The sequence below is a fragment of the Seriola dumerili genome, unplaced genomic scaffold (genome assembly GCF_002260705.1).
Source record: "Seriola dumerili isolate Sdu_G_001 unplaced genomic scaffold, Sdu_1.0 BDQW01000017.1, whole genome shotgun sequence".
NCBI lineage: Eukaryota > Metazoa > Chordata > Actinopteri > Carangiformes > Carangidae > Seriola > Seriola dumerili.
The window spans coordinates 14,366,394-14,382,178 of NW_019174272.1; the positions used below are offsets into that span (position 1 = coordinate 14,366,394).

General features: G+C 42.0%; 1 protein-coding gene across 1 annotated transcript in view; it reads right to left on the reverse strand.

Annotated features, from left to right (window-relative positions):
* LOC111227530 (voltage-dependent N-type calcium channel subunit alpha-1B-like) overlaps positions 1–14,441 on the reverse strand; it is a 180,934-nt gene extending 166,493 nt beyond the window's left edge. Inside the window, exons 1-3 of the mRNA XM_022753065.1 lie at positions 14,182–14,441; positions 11,538–11,643; positions 6,640–6,779 (exon numbers count right to left, since the gene is read on the reverse strand). Coding sequence (XP_022608786.1) covers positions 6,640–6,779; positions 11,538–11,643; positions 14,182–14,441 — 506 coding nt within the window. The remainder of the gene's footprint in view (positions 1–6,639; positions 6,780–11,537; positions 11,644–14,181) is intronic.
* Positions 14,442–15,785: the final 1,344 nt, after the last annotated feature.

Here is a 15,785-nt window from a genome sequence, read left to right on the forward strand (position 1 = left end):
ATCATTTTTTTAGTGCAAATTTTCACACTAGTCAAATGAATGGAAATATATTACTGCCTGGATCTAAAATACTACTGTTTGCTTTGAAACATACATGGCACTAATGCTTTTTAGTAAAGGGAATAAAACATACAAAAACACTGGTCTGGTCTTAGGATAAACCCTTATGCATATGCATATGCATGCATGCAGGCATACACACACACACAAACACACACATATACATTCAGATCTCTGCATCATTCCAGCAAAAGCAGACTCCTTCTGGTGGATGGCATTTATTACAATTTCCATGGACTGCTTCCCCGTCTTTTCTGCCAGCAGGAATAAAGGCTCAGTGACTTCCAGTGGGTGGGGCTGGGCCACTGATGAGGGGTTTGGGAATTGGCAGAGTCTCTGTTTATTGCAGAGAGGTTCCTGACATAAACCCCAGTAGATGGGCCAAACAAATCTCTGTATCATTATGTAAGAGAAGCCAGGCTATCCCCTTGTGGAACCAGCAAGCGCCCAGGGACTTTCTGCAGTGTAACAGCATCCTCCGCCACTACCACCGCCCTTCCCCACCAACCAGCAACACTCCAGCCTCCTCTGTTCTCCATCTCTCCATCCCCCCACACCAACAGCACTATTCCCGTACTAGCTCTCTCATCCAATACCAAGGGATTCTCTCTGTTTACTTAGCCACAGACAATCAGAGATGACAGAGCAAACGGGTCCAGCAGCATTCTTTTCATCTTACTGAGCGTTTCTAAAACCAGCAACTAAATGAAAATAATGTATAGAACATGCATGATTTCAACAGCACAATCAACTGCTCACACTGTTCATAAATGAACACATTAGAGCCATGTCAGTTTTACAGAGTGCTGAAAAAATAAGTTAAATATTCCTTACTAACAAATTTGATCACAGTTTAAGTGTCTTGTTGCTTGTTATAGTTACTCAACAATGATGAATTCTTTAGCATTTTTCACTGTTGGTTAAACAAAATATGCAATGTGTTTGGGCTCTGGTAACTTTTCATTATCAGAACATTATTATATTTATATTTATAATTTTATAGACTATACAATTCTTTGACTAATCTAGAAAACTGATAATGAAAATAGTTATTAGTTGCATCCCTCACTGCATGGGTGGGCAAAAACAGTCAAACCCTAACCCTAAGAAAACTGGGGCCAAAGTGTGGGCACAACAACTTGTTAATTTCATACTACAGTTTAAACCCCATGAATGTGCAATAAAATTTTAAGAAGGAGACAGTTGACAAACGTCTGACAAATGACATATTTCATTGATTTCTGAGGTGAAAAGAACCCTAACCCTAACACAACCCCAAAACAGACAACTTTAAGAAATAAAAATAACATTAACATTTGAAAAGAGGCTAATTGATCGTGTCTGTTTACTACAGGGGTTGTATGTGGTTGTATCTGGAGCAATGTCCCACCCACAGCACCATCTGATTGGTTACACGTCATGAGTAATAGCCTATCACACTGAAGGCTGCTGTGTACACAGACGGACACAGACCAGAGCAGCTCAGGTTAATGAGCAGCTCCAGTTAACGAGTGGAGCTGTGTGTCTAAAGTAAGACAGCAGACATCACTGAAGATGTAATAAACATCACTTTCCTCTACACTGAAGCTACAACAACACCTGAGGAACTCTGAGGAACAAGTTCATCTGCTGGTCCAGATAGAGAGAGAAGCTCGTGCTAACTGCTAAGCGAAAGTAACTAGCTGATCTGAAAAGCATGTAAACAACTGCTGAGTTAGTGAAAGTCACTAAAAGCAGCAGAGAGTTCTGGTTGCTGGAGCAGAACTAGTGTAAGTTTAAATGTACAGCAAGTAGTTAGACACTGTGATGAAGAAAACAGCAACATTAACTGTGTTCAGACAGAGCAGCAATAAACTCTACCAGTAACAGAAACTCCAGAGACTGGAGAGGAGACACTACACTGACTGCAGCACATCAGCAGGTGAACGGTCACTAACTACTGTTACTGAAAAGACATTTACTACAGAAGAAGTAAAATCACTGTGTGATAATGTTCTCAGATAAAAGTACAATGTACTTGTCTCTGTGTAAACGTGTTCCATTTCCCCTCTCCAAGGGGAGGGGTAAAACATGTTATATGGTGATAATAATAATATATGATAAAACTATTAAATTAAAGAGCATCTTTAGGCTGCCATGTTAATCAGTTCATAGGTGAGAACAGCACCAAAATCTAACTATTCATTCCAGTCAGTTTCTTTGCAGTCTGAAACAGAGTGAATGTCCACTGTGAGGTGATGAACTGTTTTTGATGTAGGTGAGAATGTAATGTGATGTAACTGAATAATGATATTCATTCAAATATTAGAGCAGATCACCAGATTTCTTTTTATCCCCCAATGTTCTATAATAGCTGAGAGTTTACTTCAGCTGAAAACTTTAAAAACTGTCAAACTATTCAAATTATTTCAGAAGCATCAGTCATTAATCATGTGCTACTACATCATTTAAAACAAGCTCTGACACAATATATTGTTAACCATTGATGACCAATTTACAGGGGTGAAACAAGCTCCAGTGCCTCTGTGCATCACTTCTGAAAACTCAAAATTATTATAACTAAACAGGGAGAACTTGTTACTGATGGAAAATCGTTCAGTCTACACTAGTGGTACACTACGGCTAAGTTCCCTGTCTTACCTCCTGTGCTACCTCTTTGTATTCCTGCTAATGCTTTCTCTGCCACAGTTCATCATCTCCTGTTGACTGTCACGTCCAGCCCCATCCTCATCCTGTTTGCCTGGTTTGGATTGTTCCCACCTGTCTGAAAACTGCCTCAGTCCCTCAAGTCCACCAACCCAGCCTCTGCTAACTTTGCAAGTTTTTACAATAAATAATAACCTTAAAATCTCAACTGTTTCTATGTCTGTATTCTGCACTTTGGGTCAAAGAAAACGACTGCCTTCAACAGAACATCAGGCCAACATGGACCGAGCAGGCACAGCCACAGAATCCACAAGCCTACAGAAAGCCATTTAGAGCCGGGGCATTTTCTTAGGCCACCAGGAATACATCCTTCAGGCTCTTGCAGAAAACAATCAAGCCATGGTTGTTACGGTTAGACTCTGCCTCTCCCCCTTTCCCATTGTGGCTGCTGTGTTTCCCTCCCTTTTTGTCTGTCATTTGTCTCCAGTTTGTCTCTGTCCCTGTCTCTGTGAGATCAACAGTAGTGGGTACCGCCACTACAGGGAGCCTCCATATTCACCAAACATGACCTTAGAAACACCTACCGACGTGGGGAGTAGGGTTGTCAAAAAATTACTCGATACTCAGATACTAATCAATACTAAAAATTAGTATCGGATTAGATACTCATTTGCAACATTATCGATACCAACAGTGCCGTCTTCGCCTCCTCCTCCGACACACAACTTCATACAGCACCACTGCAGACATGCAGGCACACAGCCCCTCCTCTCACTAGCAGCTGAACACATGAGCGCTAGTTGACGTTTACAACACTGAGCTGGTATCACCAGCATAAAACTAAATTAGCATGGCAAGTGCTGCTGCTGAAGGACCTTCGAAACCTGTTTTAGTTGAAATTGGAAAAAGTTCCTTGGAATTATTTTGCATTATTATTTTACCTGGCCAGCAACACACGTTAAAATTCGCCATTTAAGTATGAGCCACATTAGCTGTCTGTTAAGTTATCATTAAGCTAGCGGCTAGTGGCTATGACTAATGTGGGAGCAAGGCAGCAAACATTATCAGTACTGCTTGTCTGTAACATTAATAGACAGTGTTTTATTTATTATTAAGTCCCAAATTGAAGCTGAGAAAAGTCGACCAGCAACTACACAGAAACAGCGACAGCCTACCCTAACAACTCTATTTGATCAGCAACAAAAGTCACCAGAAGCAGAGAAAATAAACAGGGCTGTAAATGAATAATTTGCATGTCATATATATATATATATATATATATATATACAGTTTACAGTAAGGTTACGGTTGTTGTTGTTTTTTTACACTACCTCAGACAACATTGATGTCAATGACAAGTTGACATTGACATCAATCTTGTCATTGATGTTATTGTTTGTATTCTTCTAATCTTTATTTTAAAAAAGGGTTAGGGTCATTTTTCTCCCCATGGTATGGAAAATGGTATTGAGCATTGAGTATTTTCCTGGGTATCGGTATCGAGTTTGAATTTCTAGTATCGTGACAACCCTAGTTGGGAATAGAGAACTGTTAGTGGTAAAACTAGCATTTTAAAAGTAGAGACACTGACTGGAGAGGGCTAAACAACCATTTTGCAACCAATGCAAAACAAGCATTGTTTAGACAGATCATAAAAATTTCCACCTGCTGGTTTTCCACAACCTTTGCCAGTTCCAAGTCATCCATGGTCCATTATTGCTCTGGACTTTGTTTCTTTGTTTTTCTGAAGCTGTCCATTTTGTCACCCTTCCCAAGTTGCCCTTCCACCTGTATGATATCCCACTGAACATTGTGTGTGATCAAGGTCCACAATTCATCTCTCAGCCATGGAGGGGCTTTTGTCAAGCTTTAGGGGCATCTGTCAGTCTTTCCTCTGGTTTAAATGGTCAGACAGAGAGAGACAATCAGGACCTGGAGGTGGATCTGCAATATGTAACTGCTAACAATGCGTTCTCCTGGGGCACTCAGCTGACTTGGATCGTATACACCCACAACTGGCTTATCAGCACAGCCACAGGTCTGTCACCTTTTGAATCCTCTTTAGGCGGCCAACCTCTTCTGTTTCCTACCCAGGAAGGTGAAATCATAGTCCACTCTGTCCAGCATCTCCTTCATTACTGCCATAGACAATGGAGAGACAGCCCTTCTTTGTTCCACAGACAAAAACCATTGCCTGACTGACCCCTTCCACCTGATTAAAAACCAAGTCAGAAAGTTTTTCAATACAGTTACACACCAGAAACAAAGTCCAGAGCAATAAGGGACCAGGGATGACTTGGAACAGACAAGGTTTGCAGATAACCAGCTGGTGGACGATGGGAGACTTTACCCTGAGTGTGGGTGGTGCGCCTCGAGTGTCAGCATCCACAGAAAGCCACCAGAAATGTCTCTATAAAAGAGACAGGGTGTGGTTGATGCCAGGGTGACAGGAGAAACGAGAGGTACGCACCCAGTTGAGGACTTGTGAGCGAGCAGAATCAGGGACAAGGAGAACCATTACCTGGGTCATTTTGCAAGTACTGAGCCTCTCTCACTACCAACTTGATCTCCCAGGTAAGAGGCTTGTGACTCAGAATCTTTTAGCACCTGCTGACAGGACAGAGCATTGGGTTTAATGTTACATGAACCAGGCCTATAAATTAATGTGAAGCTAATCCTGCTGAAGAATAGAGCCCAGTGAGCCTGAGGAGAGTTGAGAGGATTAGCAGACTGTAAACAGGCTAGGTTTTTATGATCTCTACAAACAATAAATGGTTGTTCAGCCCCCTCCAGCCAGTCCTCCACTGTACTAATGCTAGTTTTACTGCCAGCAATTGTCTATTCGCAACGTCATAGTGACGTTTAGCTGGAGAGTCGGCCAGCACACTGCAAGAGCACCACACCCACTCCAGTGTCGGAGGTGTCTGCTTCCACAACGAACCAGCGACACGGATCATGGTGAAAGAGAATGCGCGGAGATGAGTACACAGACAGACAGTTACAGACACAAACTGGGGACTAATGACAAACAAAAAGGGAGGGAGACACAATTGGAAAAAGGGAGAGGCAGAGTCCAACAACACGCCCATAACTCCTTCATTAGGTCTCTGTTATCATCCACCACTATTTCCTTCCCAGGAGGATCACAGTTCGCTCAGTCCAGTGTCATTTACACCACTGTCAGAAGGTCTGGAATAATGAAGACCTTCAACGTTCAGTGTCCAGCAACGGATCCCAGCTCCCTGAACCAGGTCAGAAGGTTTCATTATCTTCCAAAAATATCCCTTAAAGAACTTAATCCAGGAAACTGTTACTCTATTACATTGGGCCATTTGTCCTTGAAAAGGTTATCAATTATCACTCTACAGTCAAACTCAAGTTGCCAAGTTCCATGAGGATTCAACCCACAGTCCTTGCCTCCACCAACCCAATCTCTGCCAGCTTTGCAAGATTTTACAATAAAAAACTTAAAATGTCTGCTGTTCCTGAGTCTGTGTTTTGCCCTTTGGGTCCAATAAAAAGTACTGCCTGAAACAATTTGAATGGTTTTTCATCATTTCTAAATCAGTAATGCAGCGCCACAAAATACATTTCCCTGAAATCCTGTGTTGCACTAATTTTTGCACTGTGTGTGCACTGATTTCCCTCTGCACATCAAATGTAGACAATACCACCTTAACACACAATTCATTTGGACAGGAAGAAAACAGAAAACACCCCGCCATCTGTGATGGCTGGGCTATACTGATCATTAGAAATGTAAAACATACACAAACAAACACACACACACATACAGAGAGAGAGAGAGAGAGAGAGAGACAGAGAGAGAGAGAGAGAGAGAGAGCAGAGCTATCCTCTCCTCTCATTAATCATTACTGCCCATCAGCTCTGTCACTTAGGAGCCGTATAAGCCATTAGGCCAGTGCTACTCACCCTGTTAGGACCACCACAAAGTCCATTACATTCCAGCCATTACGTAGGTAGGAGCCTTTGTGAAAGGCAAAGCCCAGGGCGATGATCTTGATGCCAGCCTCAAAACAAAATATTCCAATAAAGTAGGGCTCTGTGTCGTCCTGTTAGGAAAAAAAGGAGATTATAGTAAGGAGGATTCATAAAGTTACTAGTTGGCTGTATCAGTAAAATCAGATGTTGAAAAGTAAAATGAAGAGTATAATTTTCGTCAACAGTTTCAGGGTCACTGATGTTATGTCCTCTAATTTGTTAGTTGCAGCTTTGGACCTGAGGGTGTCCAACCATAACAAAATGTGTGTATTTAATTGCGTGATTCAAGTATTTTTAGTTTCAGTATATTTAAGTTTGACTCTGTTTAAGCCAAAGAAATATATAGCTAGATAAGGGTATCACTGCTTCACCACAAATGAATATGAATGAAGACAGAGTAGAGAGGGTTTTAAAAAAAAAAAATTAAACTTTGAAGAAAATATAATTGATCAGTTCAATACACAAAATATCAAAATTACAAATAATCAAAAACAAAAATTAAACACATTCTTTTTGGTGTCTGGTTAGATTTTTTTGAGGGGGGTCCATTGGGGGGCACATCCTAGCTACAGCCCTGGTCAAGAACTACTTAGTAGTAATCCAGTTGCTTTTCTCTGTTAAGAAATTTGAGTTTAAATATGTAATATACATATATATATATATATATATATATATAAACAATGTTATGACAATATGTGTCTGTAGCATCAAGTATCGAAAACTACTGAAATCTGTCTCAGAATGTCTGTTTACTTTCTCCCTCTTCCTCTTTGATGACATCCTCCTTGATTTAAATCATCATTTGATGATTTTAGATTATTTTTCAGCTTGTGTTAACATTTAACAAATCCTGTTATATTTCTCAAAGTAAGGGTGTATTTGGACTGACATTACCACTGTGGAAAAAGGGCAGTCACCTAATTCATTTCAATAAGACCACTACCTTGGTATAGTGGGTGGCCTGACACAGGGCTACAGCCAAAAACACAGTGTCATTAGCAAAAAGTAGAACCTGACTCTTCTTTGGCCACAAACACAATGTAACATTATCCAACAAGGTGCTGCGTTGGCCAATCAGCCTCATGCAAGTGCATATTCCTGGTTAACTTGTAACATGACCTAGGTATTTGTACTATTTTTTTTTTTTTTTTTTGCAGTTCTGGAAACAAGTTAACTTTACATAGTTGTAAAGTTCTTTCTTGAACTATTATAAATTTCTAACAGTGTTATGGCATCGATAAGCCTACAAACACAAAGATCCATTACTAAAACATGCCTTACTGGATAGATTTTCAGCGTCAGTGAAGCCACTCACTAACTTCTTACCAGAGAGAACTTAAATTCATTCCGAGCGTTTTGCTAGAAAGCAACTCCATAACACAGCTTCCATAACTACTGTCCCCCAAAAAAGAAATGACTCATAAACACTAGCAGCAACCTGCCATCATAACACAAGAAAAAAAACATTATGCATGTCCTGATACATAACTGCATGTCAACACAGTATACCACACTAATCCTAATCAGACACCAGATATAGCTGATACACCATAGTGTCTAGACATACCATACACTGAAACAATGTGCTATTATAGTGAGAAAACACAGCAATCCACATTGTCACATATTTTCCTTACTCTAATTCAAAACCTTCAAACAAATCAGTTAACAATAAGTGACAATGTGGATTAGTGTAAATCTTTGAAACAAACTGACTGTCTAACAGTTCTTCGAGAGTGAGAGACAGTCTGTTGTGGCTTATTGATGCCTGTAACATGAACAGTTCCTGTGCCACCAGCGGCCAGTGGTTCCTCAGCCACACAGTCCACATCTAGTGACCCTTCATCCTGCAGTGAAGGAGCATGAAGCCAAGAGGCGACTAAAAGAACCATGTTCGACTACTTGTTCCTGTCCACTAGAGTTCAAATGAGAGCCAACACGAAAGGTGAGTCCAGGTTCAACATGAGAGTCCAACACACCCAAGACCCTGTTGGGTTCCTTCCAGTGGGGAGGCAGTCTCATACGGTCCAATGTAGGATTATGCAGCAATACCAGATCCACTTCTGCATACAGCTAGTGACGGACTACTCCATCATAGTTCTTGTGGGTATCAGCAGCACACTGCCTGACATCCCGGAAAGCAGTCTCCACCCTCCACCAGGGAAGTCAATGTCAGCATGGGAAAAAGGTAAGTCCAAGTGCACCACCAAGTTAAATAGTAAGAAATGCAGTTGGTGCCGCCATGAACAGACGTGTTATAGACGAAAACCATGTTACAGATAATCTGCAGGTGAGCAGGGATTTGGTGCGTGTTTTCTTAACCTCTAAAAATTGACACAATCTCAGCTTCAAACTGCCAGCCCCAATCACTGTAAACCACTCCCTATGTACTAGCACCTATTATTCAAATTAACAATTTGCTAACAATTGGGCCGTTTGACTAGGAAGAGTTTAGATTTACAAAGTAGTCATCTACTACTAACACATATCTGTTTCCCTTAGAAGTCACTGGTAATTCAACAATGTCAGTTGTCACTCTCTGGAATGGCACCATTGGTGCTCATTGCTTAGATACAGTGGTCCTGTGACTTTGACATGGGATGCACAGCTTACCCCACTGTTCAATATCTTTCAAACATAGAGGGCCAGTAACAAGTTTGGCATGCTTGCTCTGATGCAGGGCTTCCATGAACGTGCTGCAGAACATTAGGAATAAGCAAGGAGGACACAACCACTTGAGACTAAGCGTTCTCTGTGAGGGAGGAATTCATGATACGGCAGAGTAGTTAACAGTAGAGAGTAGAGTAGTAGTTAACAGAAAGACAACAATATCTGGTCCATAAGGTGGTCGAGATCCACTCCTCTCACTCCACTCCTCTCAATCCAATCCAACACCTTAGCAATATCTGGATTGGCCTGTTGCAGCTCTTTCATTCCAGTGCTATCATGTCAAAGTGCATAAAAACAAGTCATCAAACTCATTGTCCATTTCCATACTCTGCCCCCCTGTGGTGGGTTCAGAGGACTGAGGGTTCACAGTGGTTGAGTGGGTGGTTGTGTCTGTCTGGGGAACACTAGACTCCTGGTCCAAGTTACTTCCTGTGAAGTGTTATTTACCATGTTGGGCTTGAGATCCTGAGGTTACCAGAAGAAAGCCTCAGCATTAGAATGCCTGAGCCAGTCTCTACATTGCCTTTGTCGAGGTTTTTCCTGCATAGATAATTGCGAGGCGGCCACTTCCATCAAATTTCGTGCCGCCTCCACCTCCCGACAAAATTCTAGTATTGTTTTCTTGGTACTCGGTGGATTTGACGTTTGTAACTGCAATTGCAGCTGTATGCCACTACGGCAATGCTAACGCGCTGGATCAAAGATCCTCTACACATGTAGATTTCTCTACTGTCTCTGGCTGGATTTCCTGCCTATGGAAGGAGGCGGCGACCTGATTTGAGTGCAGACATAATTAGTTCTTCAATTATGCGGAAAAAAAAGTTAATTCATGTCACTGAGGAGATACTGAAAGTAGGCCTGGTTCTCAGCCACAAGTGGAAGGTGCCAGTGGAAGGCTCCCTTCTTAGATGAAGTTAGATTCATTCAGAGCATCTTGCTAGGTGAGTCAAAATCATTCAGATCAATCATATCAGTACCATTATGGTCTTGATACTGTAAATCAAGTATCATATTGGCATTAGTATTGAAAGATGAGGTGATTAATTGATTATTCAATTGATAGGAAATTAATTGAAAACTACTTCGATAATCAATAAATTATCTCCAGACCAAAAAATTCAGTCGTTCCAGCTTTTCAAATGTTGGGAGTTGTTGCTTAAGCAATTTTTAAAATTGATTTATGGAGAAAAAAATTGGCAGATGAATCAACAATGAAAATAACTAGCATTTAGCACTAGCACACACAGAGACACATTTCCCTGACAAGAGTCAAGAAATACTGACTTGTCTTCAAAATGTTTACTGGGGCTAGGTAATAATAATAATAGCTAGTAGGCAAGACAGAAAAGCTGTAAAGGAGATTTCATCATGCTGCAGGACAATACTAATCACTTTATATCATCATGAACTCTGTGGCATGTCTGTCAGACAGGGTGTGAGCCTGTCTCAGAGAGGGGATCAATGAAAGCTGGCAGCTAGGGGGTCTCAGGAGTGACATTTCATTCTTAAAACAGCCCTGCCCCTGCCACCCCCAGCTCTTTGACTGGACAGTGAGGCGCACAACACTGGCTTCTTTAATGGCAAGATTTAACAAGAGAGCTGGGGCAGGGGTAGGGCACAGCAGGGGTAACCAGACATAATTATACACAGTGGGGATCAAAGGCAGTTCTGCAGGGTTTTGCTGAACCTACAGTGCTGAGAGGGTCCGTATCACTGAGCAAAAAATAAAACATATAACATATTCAAAATGTTGTTGAGAAATGAATGTGTCACTAAACAGTGTCACTATTGCTGCACATTTTCAGCTCTTATTAAAACATTTGCTATTTTCACTGAATGTATTCTGGCACTGAATTGTTCAAATCCATGAACACGTGGACTGGAAAAAGAGGAAAGATTGGATTAAGCAGAGCATAAGTCTATTACTTCACTGCAGCAGTCAGAGTCCGCAGCTGAAAACAACCAGACCACCTCTGTGAGCTGCTCTGCAAACTGGAGCCACTTCTTACAGAGAGATATCAAAGACACTCATACCAAAATGTCTCAAAACAAAAATAACAGCAAAACATCACTGTGGTTGCAGTTTATTATCTTTTCTACTCTATAAGACATGAAGGGCTGTGCAGGAGGAAATAAAAATGAGGTATGTGGCTACTCACCAAACGCTCTGACATCGGTGTTTTGTCTAAGGCCGGAAGGTGTTGTTCCAAAGCCAGCACAATGCAGTTTGCGATGATGGTGGCCAAGATCATGTACTCAAATGGAGTAAGAGCATTAAGGAACTCATGTGGAAAGGAAATTCACAGTTTGCTGCACATGCAAACAACAAACCACACATTAAACATCTACATAAAAACATCAGAAGATGAAAAGCAACAAATCAAAAAAAAAAAAAACATCCTGAACATGTCAAAAACATAACTGGGAACAAACCTACGTCACCTGACTTGTTGCTTGGTGTTTGTTGATGTATCTTTCTAACAAAAGACCTGATGCCCGACTTTACACCGGCACAAAGCAGCGCCAATGCAACCCAAGCTAGTTTCAGACCAACGCTGTTGTCATTTTCCCATTCAACACCCCAATGTTAAAACAGCAAATGCACTTGCACCCATCTGGGCCGCATGGGCGAGATGTTTCCTCTTTTTTACTTCCTGGCAAATCTGCCATTATAAAAAAAATCCACAGCTAAGCACACCTAAATCTCAACTGACAACCTGTTGAAATGTTACAAATACTCAGTAAACTGTCTGTAGGCAGGTGTTACTCTACTACCTGCTAAAACAGTATGCAATAAAGATTAGTATATAGTAGTTAGTAGGGCTGCACAATCTGCAAAAAAATCATATTGCCATTATTTTTGCCAGATATTGTGATTTCAGTTGAAATTATAATTTTTTCATTTAATTTTCACTGAAAAAAATATAAAAATGATGATGATGGGATTGTTGTTGGTCTTGTACCCAACAGATGTGTTCCTTTACATCTGGAGAATATGATTTGTAAGTCTGGGCGTCTATGTAACACCACAACACTTATGGTGCTAACAATGCACAACAACATGACACATTTGACCTTCATCAGAAAAAATTAGAGCTCCTATGATTTGGATATTGCACTTGGTCATATTGTGATATCTATTATGTTTCAATTAATTGTGCAGCTCTACTAATGACTGCATACAGTTTGGATCGAGTATGAAATTGGGACACAGCATTACTTGAAGAGGACTGAAGGCGTCCCAGTTTCCTATTGAATTTTTCACGTCACAAAGCCTAATGACATCACCAGTTATTTTTTTCAGACTTTGGAAAGCTCCGTCCACAGCCACAGAAGACATCATGACACTGAGTTGACAGATGATTTTTTCTCATGACAAGTGACTGAACTTAATGTGTAGATCTACAATTAGCTAGTTAACTAGTTGTATTTGCATAGAGACAAGTTCACACATCTTTTGCAATAATCACCTTTCTGCCTGCAGTGCCTTTACACAACTTCAAGAAATGACACACAGATTTGTACAGATTCTTTGGTATCTCACTTCCCTGCACCACTCCAACTTCCCCTCAAGACTGGTCCAGCTCTGCCAGGAGAAGGGAGGAAGGGGGGGGGGTTAGGGGGCATCCTCGGGACAGGGAGCCGGCCAATGGACTCCAGCTGCTTGGGGCCACAATAGATCATCCTGTGGCGCTGTCATGATTGCTCTGCGTCAGGATAAAGACTCAGTAAGGCAATGCGACATTAAAGCTTTATAAATGTTTGTTCAGCACCAGGGGTAATCAAGCAGTGACTTAAGTAATGGAGGCTATTACACAACTTAATGTGAATTAATTGCAACACCTTTAACACTCATTAACATATGAGGCATTTAACATTGACTTTTCCTTAAAAAAAAGTATGCAAATCTACAGCAGTGAGAAGTTATTTTGTTGGTGAGTCGATACACTAAACTCAACAGGTGGCAGCCACACTCACACAATCCTTCACTGCAAGCTAAATCAATTAGAAATGAACCAGCAACTCATTTGAAATGCATCCTGCTGCATTTTATAGCTATGGCTTGTTTGTTTGGTGTCACACCCATGCAGACTGCCACTGCCTTGATGCTGAGGCCAGCTTGCTGTTTGCTGGGAGTTCAGCACTCTGGACAGCACCATCTGCAGACTACAGCCATGACAGTGAAATGACACGTCTACCACGTGAACCTCCACACTGATGTCATAAAGTCTATAAATTAACTTAAAACCCTAGTTTATGTACTTAATACCTTGACCCAATTCATGCCTGTTCTGACCAGGCTCCACCTGCCCTCAATAGAGACAAACAACAAGAATCTTCCTGGATTAAGATCAGCTGAGACAAATTCTGTATCCAGTGAGAGTCTAAAAAACTAGGATACCTTGTCAAGAAACCCCTGTAACAGCAGACTATAAGATCTTTAAGAACACCAAGCAACATGTCCTGCACCCAGCATTCATACCTCATTTTACTAATAACTTATTTCTTGAAAGAAATGACACCAAGATCCAGGTGTGACTTTAAGATGCATAGAAGAAAATGGTTGAAGACCTTCTCTGGAATAAGATCTTATTCTACAGGAAACGGACTGAGGATTTAAGTCTGTGGAAACAACAGAAGAACCAACTGTGGAAGTTTTAGATTTTACTGATATAAATTAAAGTGATTGAATATCGTATATATGTAGAATTAAAGGCTTTTATGGACACATTTTTTGGCAGAGTTCGGCGCGGTGATCTCGGGTGAGAGCAGTATGAGGGTAAGACTGGGCAGGAAGGATATGGCCATTCGGTGATCTTTTTGGCATATTTCCGTATGATGTTGTCCTCGCTGAAGATGAACAGAGAGCGGTTAACGGTGAGGCAGTTCTGTTTGACTGGGATGGGGTTGTAAATGGCCATGGTCCTGGCTCTCTGGGCCATCGTCTGTTTGTACACTCTCTGGCCCCCCGGAGGCCCCGGCTGCCGGCTGGCCCCTCTGGCCGGGCCCGCGGGACAGCTGCCTCCATAGCGACTGGACAGTTCGTCTTCAAAGCGAGCCATTCTGGGATAGCAAAGATCTTGCTGGAGAAACCAAAACTGACAACAGAAAAGAAATGGAACAGAAGCATCACAACACACACTGTCGTCCCGTCCTCCAGGTCCTTTCGGTGCGTGAGTCGCCCGCGAACAGAGGAGTCAAACATTCACAACAAGACAAGCAGAGGGAGGCTCGTTTTCCTCCGTGTCAGGCTGTTCCCTCCGCAGCTCCGCCGCCTCCCGCGCTGCCTCTCTCTCCGACATGAAATTGTTGCTCAAAGTTCAGATGCTCAGACTCCATGATGCATCATTTTTCATCGGTGTTCCTTCCTCGTCTGCCTGCCCCGGTTCTCCGGGAGTAAATACACAGGCGTCAACGCTACAAGTCCATGCTAGATACAGGATGCGCCTTCCACCAAACCCCGGGTAAAAAAAACTGAAAAAGACTACGACACAGAAAATGCTGAGAACCGTCACAGTGAAGAGTCGAGATGTATTTTCCTCCAGAAAAACGATTCCCTAAAGAGTCGTTTTCACTGCGAGTTGACCGCTGGACGTCGGACGGGTCCTCTGTGAACCGCCTCGCCCTCGGTCCCCGGGTACACACCACGCCGCCGTCACTTTCTTTCAACCGTTAACCGAGGAGGAAGCACGGCTGAGCGACTTGTTTCCATGAAGTGGCCGTTAATGTGCATGTAGGGGTATCACTTTCTCCGCTGCTCCTCATCCTCAGGCCCCCACGTGATCGACAAGACGCCAGCCAGTGGCTCCACCTGGGCCGGCCCTGTTTCCATAGCAACAGGGAGGAGAGACAGAGAAACCTAGGAAGCTGTTCAACATACGCAGGACATAGATGGGACCCAGACAACAGCCAGCAACACCAAGAGGCGGCAACAGTGAAGAGATTAAAGAGTTTCTAGAAAAGCCCAGCCCTGCTCCTGCTGACTGTAAGGCTGCTCAGAGTATAAATGACATCTTCAAGAGCACAGCCAATAATGATTCAAAACCACAGACAAGCAGATGAAAACAACAAAAAAGAAGCACTGGTTTGACAAAAACCTGAAGACATGTAGTGTATTATCCACTTCATTTCCTTTGATTTCAACATACTAAATTGTTGTATGTTTTTCTTTTATGTATGTTTTACTCTAAAGTTCTAGGAGATTGTNGAATGGTTTATAACTAGTTTATTAATTTTAGCCTGTTACGACTTAATAAGGGTAATCTGATTGTGAAGTGGTGCAAACTCCTCCTGGAACCAGTGGACCTCTCTGTCAGTCTGAGTCTGAGGAGCTGCACCTGCAGGACGGACACATATGGACCAAACATGTTCAGACCTTATTTGGGCCAACGCCAGGAACTGACTTA